At 34.2% G+C, this 12,020-nt stretch overlaps 1 protein-coding gene across 1 annotated transcript in view; it reads right to left on the bottom strand.

Moving 5' to 3' along the window:
* The window catches only part of LOC100378697 (protein sidekick-2-like), a 43,447-nt gene that overhangs the window by 4,170 nt on the left and 27,257 nt on the right, over nucleotides 1-12,020 (bottom strand). Inside the window, exons 24-38 of the mRNA XM_085502638.1 lie at nucleotides 11,570-11,762; nucleotides 10,270-10,563; nucleotides 9,892-10,090; nucleotides 8,828-8,931; nucleotides 8,506-8,576; nucleotides 7,932-8,160; nucleotides 7,519-7,634; nucleotides 5,763-5,964; nucleotides 3,513-3,650; nucleotides 2,861-3,025; nucleotides 2,580-2,726; nucleotides 1,997-2,164; nucleotides 1,764-1,889; nucleotides 1,297-1,420; nucleotides 976-1,102 (exon numbers count right to left, since the gene is read on the bottom strand). Of these exons, the coding sequence (XP_085358764.1) occupies nucleotides 976-1,102; nucleotides 1,297-1,420; nucleotides 1,764-1,889; nucleotides 1,997-2,164; nucleotides 2,580-2,726; nucleotides 2,861-3,025; nucleotides 3,513-3,650; nucleotides 5,763-5,964; nucleotides 7,519-7,634; nucleotides 7,932-8,160; nucleotides 8,506-8,576; nucleotides 8,828-8,931; nucleotides 9,892-10,090; nucleotides 10,270-10,563; nucleotides 11,570-11,762 (2,403 nt within the window). The remainder of the gene's footprint in view (nucleotides 1-975; nucleotides 1,103-1,296; nucleotides 1,421-1,763; nucleotides 1,890-1,996; nucleotides 2,165-2,579; nucleotides 2,727-2,860; nucleotides 3,026-3,512; nucleotides 3,651-5,762; nucleotides 5,965-7,518; nucleotides 7,635-7,931; nucleotides 8,161-8,505; nucleotides 8,577-8,827; nucleotides 8,932-9,891; nucleotides 10,091-10,269; nucleotides 10,564-11,569; nucleotides 11,763-12,020) is intronic.

The raw sequence follows: 12,020 nt of genomic DNA, 5'->3' as shown, positions 1-12,020 counted from the left end.
AAATGAACAAATCTGAGAGAGGTCTACATGTAGTACATATACATGTAATATCAAAGCAATTGGAATTGTGGTTTTTAACAAGAAGTTGAAAATATCACTTTTTATCAAAAATGACAAAAATATTCACCAAAATTAGAAAATTAAAGATATCATTAGAAAATGAACAAATCTGAAAGAGGTCCACATGTAGTACCTATATATGTAATATCAAAGCAATTGGACTTGCGGTTTTTAACAAGACGTTGAAAATATCACTTTTTATCAAAAATGATAAAAATATTCACCAAAATTAGAAAATTAAAGATATCATTAGAAAATGAACAAATCTGAAAGAGGTCCACATGTAGTACCTATATATGTAATATCAAAGCAATTGGACTTGCGGTTTTTAACAAGACGTTGAAAATATCACTTTTTACCAAAAATGACAAAAATATTCACCAAAATTAGAGAATTAAAGATATCATTACAAAATGAACAAATCTGAGAGAGATCCACATGTAGTATCTATATAAGTAATATCAAAGCAATTGAACTTGCGTTTTTTAACAAGAAGTCGAAAATATCACTTTTTACTAAAATGACAAAAATATTCACCAAAATTAGAGAATTGAAGATATGATCATGAAATGAACAAATCTGAGTGAGGTCTACCCAAGGTACATATACACCAAGTATCAAGGCATTCAGGCTCGTAGTTTTCAATAAGAAGTCGAAAAAGTAAAACATTGACACGGACGACAGACGACGATGGACAATCACTCATATGATAAGCTCCGCTCGACAACATCGACAGCGGAGCTAAAAATAAGATGAAATTCACACAGTAACCACATACAGCAGACGTGACCACATTTGTGTGTTTCAAATACAAGAAAATGAGCTTATATGGTTAAGATGATCTGGCATTCAGTTGACAACCATGCTATGTGTCCATCAGAACATAAAGATGCTATATATAAGAAAGAGACTAACCTCTGAATCTGTTGAATCCCCTAATGATGATGGTTTTTCTGTTAAACTACTACTATCCCCATCACCGAACTTTGAAGGGTTTTCATCAGAATATAAAACACTTCCAGGACTTGGCCGAGGAGGTTGCCTGAAAATAAAAAAAATGTACAAAATTAAGTGAGGAAATTTAGAAAATGCGAAGGGAAACTCCTTGGGCATTGTGACAATAGTTTTCAATGCCTCTGTGAAGTTCAATCCCTACATCAGTAGATAATATGAACTAAATAAGATGAGGGTTATCCACAGCTCAGACAAAGGACAAGAGTAACAGTAAAGACATACCTGCCGTAATTTGAGTTTTTACGATTTTCTTTTGTATTTCTTCTTGGGTGTAATTCAAAGGTAGCAAAGCCACCATCATCAACCTCCACTGTTGTATTATCTACACCATGTAATTTCCTCTTAGCTGAAAACAATGATTCAGTATTTTAAATTAACTTCTATGAGTTTTCATAGTACATTTTATTTTGTCTTTACCTGCCTTATTAATGTTATACACATGTTAGAGTACATACAAGGTCTTTTAAGAATAAGTTCAAATGCTGGCTACATTTATAGTAAGCACAGCTGAATACAAGATCTATAATCACTGCCGAATACTTGATCTATTTGGAATGAGATTTTGCTATAAGTAAACATGGATCTTCTCCATCAAATGGCATTTATTAGATTCCCAACTTTTTTCTATTCAATCAAATAAATTATCAAGTAGTGAATGTAAGAAACAATCAAAGCAATTTGATACTTACTTCTGTATCTTTTATTTCTACCAAGTACACATAATAATATCACTAACATTAGAATAAGTAAAACACCAACGGCTGCTATCAGAATCAAAAACCAATATTGCTCATATATTGGAGAAAACAGTACAACTGAAACAGAAAAACAAAGAAAATCAGTGCACAATACTTTTCGAGAAAAGTCTAGAAAGTTTTTTGAACCTCTAGCAATGTCATTAAAGAATATTATGTGAACTTACCAGCACCCAGTACTGGGCTCTGCTTACTGGGTAAACTGTAGCTGTGATTGTTGATAGCTGACACTCGGAAAATATATTCATGGTTTGATCTTAAATCTTTGAAATCGATTGAATATGAGGTAGCTTGAGGTGAAATATTGCTTATCAATTCTTCCCAATGACTGTCACCTAGAAACGATTGAACACAATGTTTATATTTATGAATAATACATGTACATGTATGTTAATAAATACATTTTTGGAATGCTGACGTAATTAGTCACTAGATTTCAATTTCACTGATGAAAACTATGCACAGTTAAAGGAATGCATCTGATCCACAAAAAATTATTTCACCTTTCACACTATATCTACATTAGCTGTGCAAAATGTTTTAAATTCTGCTACAAATATTCATGAGTCAGAGTGGAAATGCTGGCTGGCCACTTGGAACCTTCAAAATAACAGTTTGTGGTGATTTCTAGCAACAAACATTTAATGGCATACCTGATATTACAAATAATAGATACCTTTGCTAAACTCTGGACAATTATTGGTGAAAACACTGCAATTATAAAGTAGTATAAAAGAATAATATACTTACTGTCTGTTCCTTCAACTTGCATAGGATATCCTTCAATTGCATAATTTTTGATGGGTGAAGCACCAGTATTATTAGGAGGCAGCCATGACAAGAATACAGAACTACTCAAACGTTCCATTTTCACATTACGTGGTGCACTTGGAGCTCCTGCAAACAGAAATTATTACCTCATTCAAATATAGACTTTGTGAAATGTGAGGCAACGCTTGAAGTATATAAATACACACAGTTAAATCAAACATTTATGTTACAATATTGTGAATGCATATTCCACCACCTACCTGGTTGGGGGCCTGTTGTCACATTTCCTATTCTAGGCTCTCCATAACCTTTTTCTGTTTTTGCTTTAACACTGAATTCATACATCTTGATTTCAGCCAACTCAGCAGCATATAGATATGTCTTCTCTTCTCCAGTAATATCAACAGTAATAATTTTACTTATTCCTGTAACAACAAAACACCACTTATAGTCAATTTTTATAACCTTTTCTTATTTAAAAATCAGATGCTAAAAAAATGCTTTTATTTCACAGTAAGATGTGATACATGAATATATAATGCACAGATAACTTGAATACTGTAGAATACTTTATTTTCGCTATTTTCGCTGGAGGGATGATTCCGTGAAAATAAAATCCAGCAAATATACTTTTTTTTCTATATTTCACATTAAACTCATCAAAAATCAGTGAAAATAAATTCCATACAAAACGCCCAAAAAACCTTTTCAGCGAAAATTTATTCCAGCGAAAATACAGTATTCCACAGTATTCACATCAGACTACTGTCATAGAACATTCTAAAGCACTAGACATTGCTTTGAATACTTTTTATTCGATTCTTTGCCAAAAACAAGTGAAATATCAAGAGTCAGACACGAACTACAAATTTAACAGCAGTAGCAATAGAGATGACATGATATTGTACTTACCTTCTACAAGTTCAAGAGGTTTATAAATAACTTGATAACCAATTATTATGCCATTTGGCTTGATTGGTGAGGCCCAGGTAACATTAACAGCATTCATGGTAATCTTTGTGAAGATCAGCGGACCAGGTGTTCCAGGTACTGACAAAATATCAATATATATATCAATTTTTTAATATCAGGTAGAATATTTGATTTGGAATAAAAGTTCAACATCATGCATTACAACTGACCATAATTAGATAGTATGACGTTATCATCTGATATCACTTTCCGTAGAACTGGTTAATACAAGTAACATATTACCCCCGGTAGATATTATTACATATGTACTGCAGTTTATTTTGATTCGTCCATGAAATCAAAATCGGTATTTCCACAACCCATATGCAAATGAGGTCTGAGAGCAAACAAAGTAGTCCCTTCAGGAGTACAGTTTTTCGAAATAAACAATATTTAGAAGTATGATATTTTCCCCTTGGGGTATATGAATATACTTGCCAAGTGAAATGAAATTTGAACAACAGTAATTGTACTTTTAGGCAGTCACTTATTTTGGCCCAAACTAATTTGCATATCACCCATGCAATAATGTTTTCGGTATTTTCACGGTCGATATGCAAATGAACATGGTATTTTCATTGGCTACCGAACTATTTTTATTTTGTAAACACATTTTCGTCTGCTATTTTTATCCAGTTCAAATCGTTCAACAACATTTTTGGCATGTCAGAAGTACATCACATGGAATACTATGATTGGAAGAACTTAATATATGTTGACCACCTGGAAACTGAGTTTTATAAACCTTGAAGGGCTCTCAGAAGATCCACCAGCAGTAAAATCAGCGATTACTATGCAGCCGCAACCATCAGCATCGAGATACCAGGTTTCTGCTGGCGACGTTGCGGCGTTACTCAGTTCCAAATAAAAAATACCAACGCCAAAAGAGCAAAATTTTAACCGGTAATCAATCCACGACCAGCAAGCAACATCGCACACAAAGTTGTAGCATGTAGCTCAACGACAACCGCTGTCGACGAAAGTCATCCCGTCAGTGGAGTACCGCAGTTGTATGGCATGTTTGCGGAATTTTTAACTTCAACATAAACTGTGTATCATAGTCGTCCAGTTCAAGTTCTGCTTCTGTCGTGTTCCCAACTAAACGTCAACGAGTTATTTATTCGGACAGTGACTCAGATTAGACGTCTGATTATTTTAATTTCATGATACAAACAGTGACACGCGTTCTCCGGGCGCGTTCTACACTGACACGCGCTGCTAGGGCGTAACACTTATATTGGAACATATTAATGGGCAATGGGGTTCCCTGACCTAAATTCCATCTCGGTTTGCACGTTCTTTCTTTGATACGAAATAATCAAGTATGGAACATATGTAATAATAACAGAACCCCACACCCTCCCCGTGGCTTTCGTTGCGTATGGAAGTTATTTTCACGAGTGATGCGGTGTATCCTGCTGTACTTTCACTCGCTTCGCTCGTGGAAGTACGGCCACAGGATACACCGCATCACTCGTGAAAATAACTTCCATACGCAACGAAAGCCACGGGGAGGGTATGGGGTTCTGTCATAGTATTATCCAAGAACTGAAAGTGAGCCAATGATGAGTATCAATCAGCTCTACAAATAAGAGATATTAGGCGATAATATTTTTCTTGTACGACCAACAGTGTCAGAACAAGAGAGAAATCATGGTTCTTTGGAGCTACACTACTAAATATGTGCTAATTATGTGTGACGTTAACGTGTGTTTGTGGACACGCATTCCCAGTTGCCGATGGCAATTAATAATATTTTACATTAAACTACTGTGAATGATATGCACTATGGTCAAAATGACTTACATTAAATTGTACATTACACTCAATATGGTCAGAGAAATGAACTGTTTCTGCCATCAGAAAATCATAATTACATTAAACTGTACATTACACTCAATATGGTCAGAGAAATGAACTGTTTCTGCCATCAGAAAATCATAATTACATTAAACTGTACATTACACTCAATATGGTCAGAGAAATGAACTGTTTCTGCCATCAGAAAATCATAATTAAAATGACAGTAAGAAAAGAGGAAGAGTTTTTAGAAATTTTAAATACGGTGTACATATTTTTTTATTTTTCAAGGCCTGGAATTGTGATTTTGAAATTCTGGGAATTGCAGGCTGTGTAATAACTCTAAAAGACTGGTTTAATTGAGTTGCATATAAGTTATAAAATGCTTACATGTTTGATCAGTTCTGACTCTGATAACTGCACTCTTTGGTCCATCTCCCGCAGCATTGAAACCCAATACTTGTATTTTGTAATTGGTATAACTCACTAGTTGATCCAACAATACCTCTGTCAACTCAACTCCAACAGGTCTCATCATCTGGTGTTCATTGTCAATGTTGTCTCCTTCATCACTAACTTTCCAATAAAAGATCTACACATAATAACAGACAATTTATGAAATGTATACCTGGAACTACAAATATTAAATTAATAAATACAGAAGGTACAATGACTTTTGTAGAAGTGAACATTTTATTTGGGATCTTTAAGACAGTCAGTGACAATGACTTATGAAGAAGCGAAGATTTGACAGTGATTCACAGTGGATTTTATGGCAGTGTTATTTCAGTGGGATCTTTAAGACAGTCAGTGACAATGACTTTTGAAGAAGCGAAGATTTGACAGTGATTCACAGTGGATTTTATGGCAGTGTTATTTCAGTGGAATCTTTAAGACAGTCAGTGACAATGACTTATGAAGAAGCGAAGATTTGACAGTGATTCACAGTGGATTTTATGGCAGTGTTATTTCAGTGGGATCTTTAAGACAGTCAGTGACAATGACTTATGAAGATGCAAAGATTTGACAGTGATTCACAGTGGATTTTATGGCAGTGTTATTTCAGTGGAATCTTTAAGACAGTGAGTATGAATGACTACAGTGAAATTCTATCTCCAAAAATGCCTTCAAATTATAATATAAACAAGCAGCCTGTCGGCTGAGATAGCTCCGCTGTTAGCAATGCACATTTCAATTAAAGAATTGAAGATATCATTAGAAAATGAACAATATGTATAGTATCAAAGCAAATGACCTTGCTGTTCTCAACAAGAATTCAAAAATATCACTTTTCACCAAAAATGACAAAAATAATCATCAAAATTAAGTAATTGAAGATATCACCACGAAATTAACAAGGTCCACATGTAATACCTATATAAGTAATATAAAAGCAATCAGACTTGCAGTTTTTAACAAGAAGTCGAAAATCTCACTTTTTACCAAAAATGACAAAAATATTCACCAAAATTAAAGATATCATTACAAAATGAACAAATCTGAGAGAGGTCATGTAGTACCCATGTATGTAATATAAAAGCAATTGGACTTGCAGTTTTCAACAACAAATTGAAAATATCACTTTTTACCAAAAATGACAAAAATATTCACCAAAATTAGAGAATTAAAGATATCATTACAAAATGAACAAATCTGAGAGAGGTCTACATGTAGTACATATACATGTAATATCAAAGCAATTGGACTTGTGGTTTTTAACAAGAAGTTGAAAATATCACTTTTTACCAAAAATGACAAAAATATTCACCCAAATAAAAGAATTGAAGATATCATTACAAAATGAACAAATCTGAGAGAGTTCCACATGTAGTACCTATATATGTAATATCAAAGCAATTGGACTTGCGGTTTTTAACAAGAAGTCGAAAATATCACTTTTTACTAAAAATGACAAAAATATTCACCAAAATTAGAGAATTAAAGATATTATTACAAAATGAACAAATCTGAGAGAGGTTTACCCAAGGTACATATACACCAAGTATCAAAGCATTCAGGCTTGTAGTTTTCAAGAAGAAGTCAAAAAAGTAAAACATTGACACGGACGACGCCGGACAATCACTCATATGATAAGCTCCGCTCGACAAAGTCGACAGCAGAGCTAAAAATGAAATGATTACAGTACCTTGTACCCTTGCAAACCACCATTTTGGGTGTTTTCAGGTGGCTCTTTCCAAGTGACTCTAATCTGTGTTGGTCCAATAGGAACAGCTGATACATCATCTGGAGCAGCAGTAGGAACTATCAACAAAGAAACACAGTTTAATCAGAATTCATTGAAGAACACATACATGTAATGTATAGTGTAGTGTAATTAAGACAGAACCATGAGAGAAAGTCTCATAAAACGATAAAGTTATATTTAATTTTAGTGCCCCGCAATTTAATTAAATCACTACCTATGCTATTCTGGTTGGTTCTAATATGCATATGGGTAATAATCTGTTGGGAATAGGACAATAATATCTGTTACATTCTGAGTAACAAATTTCTTATGTTCATCTTTTCAAGTAAACTGAGTAAAACACAGTAACTTACTAGCTTCTCCTACATATATTGTATAAGGAGCACTAGGTGGTCCCTCGCCAATGATATTGAAAACTCTCATCACTATCTCATAATTCTCATAGATAGATAAATCTGTTAAATCAAATTGTCGTAGACGTGTATCAGATATAACATGCTCCATATAGCTAATTTGTCTCAGTATCTTGTACTGTATCTTGAAACCATTCAGTATGCCATTTATATCCTCAGATGCTGGTGGCTGTTGAAATAATACAAGAAGAGTGTTAATTCTAGCAGGTGACTCCTATAAACGGGTATCCAGAAGCAAAAACAGGAATTTAAGAGTGAGATAAAAATAAATGTTGAGAGAAGTCATTGTGTTTCAGTTGTGCATATCTATTTATTATGCAAAGAATAGGAAACACATTATATTGTATTGTGTATTATTCATACATCTATTCATACCATTTCTCTATCCACCATGTCACACTCATTGCCATGCAAAAAAACAGGATGTCACAATACAAGGGCGGTTGGCCTCACACTAGCCTTCTTTAGCAGGAATGCAAGCATACAATAGCATAGTTAGTCTGCAATCACTTACCCGCCAGATAACACGAAGTGAGGTGGCTGTATATGGTATAACATCAGTAATAGTTGGAGAATCTTCTGGAACTATAAAACACACAAGATATGTAAAATGAGTAAAAGACTGTGATCAGTCAGGAAATAGTAGAAGAAGAAAGTAGAAAGACAAGGACAAGGACAAGATACCAGTAAATGAGTATTTTACATTTGTCATCATATCTCCATCGTGTTTCAATTGAAGTCATTTTTACTCAGTGATGAATGATAGATGATACACTGTGTACTGTCTTTGTGTATGTTTTGAAGTATCTTCACTATAATTGCAAGTTGGTACTTACAGTCTTGAAGTGTAGTGATTGGCTCTGATGGTATACTGTAATAACTAGCACCAACATCATTGTGGGCTTGAACACGAAACTGATAGGTACTATAAGGAGACAGTCTGAAATTTCATAACAATAAATTTCATGTTATTACTCCTGTACATGAGATTATTTATCTCAATTATTAATTGTTTTTAAAAAACCTAACTTGTTAAAAATGATTTTATTAATAAACTATCTAGTCTATTTTGGTAAGGATTGAAAATAAATTTATTACGTAACTGGGTTCATTAACATTCACTAAAGACAAGAACAGCACATATGACCATAGACTTTTATCATCCCCACCCATGTGTTCGGTGGTGTTAGCAGAATGTATTAGTCAGATGGAGATCTATCTCACAGCCTCCTGAATGTTAGGCCCTTAATGTCATAGACACAATTCATCAACTTACTGATCAAGAACATGAGAGGTAGCTGTGAGACACAATTCATCAACTTACTGATCAAGAACATGAGAGGTTGCTGTGAGACAGAATTCATCAACTTACTGATCAAGAACATGAGAGGTAGCTGTGAGACAGAATTCATCAACTTACTGATCAAGAACATGAGACGTAACTGTGAGACACAATTCATCAACTTACTGATCAAGAACATGAGAGGTTGCTGTGAGACAGAATTCATCAACTTACTGATCAAGAACATGAGAGGTAGCTGTGAGACACAATTCATCAACTTACTGATCAAGAACATGAGAGGTAGCTGTGAGACAGAATTCATCAACTTACTGATCAAGAACATGAGAGGTAGCTGTGAGACACAATTCATCAACTTACTGATCAAGAACATGAGAGGTAGCTGTGAGACACAATTCATCAACTTACTGATCAAGAACATGAGAGGTTGCTGTGAGACAGAATTCATCAACTTACTGATCAAGAACATGAGAGGTTGCTGTGAGACAGAATTCATCAACTTACTGATCAAGAACATGAGACGTAACTATGAGACACAATTCATCAACTTACTGATCAAGAACATGAGACGTAACTGTGAGACACAATTCATCAACTTACTGATCAAGAACATGAGAGGTTGCTGTAGCATGCACAATATCTGAATGATTCATCCATGCTCCATGGTTCTTTCTGTACTGAATGGTGAAGTAACGTATTGGTGAATTGCCGTCACTGCCGCGTGACCACAACAATGCAATACTGCGACTGAACACAAGCTGTCGATCCACAATGAGCCCAAATGGTGATTGTGGAGGATCTATCAAAACAAAGAATTATTATTATAATTATATAATAATGAATGCATAAAGAAAGTAATGAATTGTGGAATATTGCAGCATTCCCCCTATAATATGTAATGAATATCTAGGGTAAGGAAAGATCAGCTGGGAAATCATCTCTAAATATGTCAAGCTCTCATAAATAAAGACTACTCACCTCTATTATTTACTGTAAGTACTAATGCAACTGCTGGTTCACCCCATCCTAGACGAGTAGCGGCTGAAATAGTGAACTCATAATATTCCTGTGCATTCAGATTACTTGCTTCATATGAATGGGTATTAATATCCAGCTCAGTTCCATCGATAATTTGTGCATCATCGCTCATTAGTTTATAACTTATTTTGAACTTTGTAAGGATACCATTGCGTTCTGGTGGATCTTCCCATTGAACTTTGGCATATGAATTTGACACATTGGGAAACAATATACCAGTAACTGGGCCAGGAACTAGTCAGAATAAAGAAAAAAAGGTGTTAAAGGTGTTTCTATGTTCCATATTAGTATTCAATAATTTAAAAAATCCCAGCCACCAATCAAAATACCCATGGGCATGTAAGCAATCAAAGCGAGCTTAGAAAGAACTCCTGTGTACTGAGGATATTGAAGGCACATAAATTAAAACTAGAGAATATTAAAAATTAATTTACAGTAGCTTGATGGCTGATATAACTTTGGTTTTTGAGATGCACAGTGTAAAAGCCATAAAACCCTTACAGTATATATTTTCATAATAAAGTACTAACAAAATGAGTTACCAGTAATTGAATTGCACATCTATGGTTTGCAGTTTTGCGCCTAAATAATGTACCAAGCTTCATTGAAGTCTGATGGTGGAACTTTAAATTGAAAATTTACCCAGTAACTTATTTATGTAAATCATGTAATTATTATGCATGGTTTATAACCCTAAATTAATAACTTTTATCTGGAATATTCTAGTATTCCTATTTTCATTCAAATTTGTCAATTGGTTACTGAGAAATCAAAAATTTGCTTAATTAGGCAAATTACTTGATTACTTAGTATGGGCAGTGGCAACACTAAATTAATCACATCTATGGATCATCTTAGAGCACCTACCAGTATACACTAAGTTTTATTGAGTGGTTCTTGAGATAAATCAGTAATCATGTGCATAGATGTCCCAGAACGTCTATGCACAAAGTGTAATTGAAATCTGTGGCTAGAGATATCAATGGAACAGATATAGCTAGCTAATTATTATGCAAATTAGGTACTTAATATACACAGATTTTAAGCAAACACTAATCAGTTCTGTGTACGTCTCATTGAAATCCAATGAGTGACATTCAAAATATCAGAAACACAGACACACACATGCATTACTGATAGGGTAGCTGCAAAAAAGATTTCAATGTACTTTGTGCACAAAATTAAAAGAATGAGATGTTCAAGATAAAAACGTAAACATAAACAACGTTAAAATACAAACCATCTTCATCTGTCCTTATTCTCGCTGCCGGTTCACTTAGCACACCATTACCAATTCTAGTGTAGCCCAACACTTGTATATCATAAGTCACATATTTCTTGAGATTACTAAGGCGAGTAGATCGGCTTGAGTTGTCTGTTATGTCATAGTATTCACAAGAATCAACATCAGCAAAGCTTTCACAATATAACACCTGTGATACATCAATAAACACATCTATGTAATATATACTATATAATTCAGCATGTAACATTGATTACCCAAAGTTTTAATATCAGAGAAGAATTCGTTTCATGACTCCAAATTTACACCTTGACTCTAGGGGGCGCTGTCATACAAGCTTGCATCAAATACACATCGGTACCGTTAAATATTAAAGTCCTAGTTTAAATTATTATAACATCCTAAAAAATAACAAAAGAAGTTGCAATGATGTTGGACGAATGGAATC

This window comes from Saccoglossus kowalevskii, chromosome 8, assembly GCF_978046115.1.
Source record: "Saccoglossus kowalevskii chromosome 8, keSacKowa6.1, whole genome shotgun sequence".
Lineage (NCBI taxonomy): Eukaryota > Metazoa > Hemichordata > Enteropneusta > Harrimaniidae > Saccoglossus > Saccoglossus kowalevskii.
The sequence above is the reverse complement of the archived record's forward strand: the minus strand, read 5'-3'. Positions and strand labels throughout refer to the sequence as shown.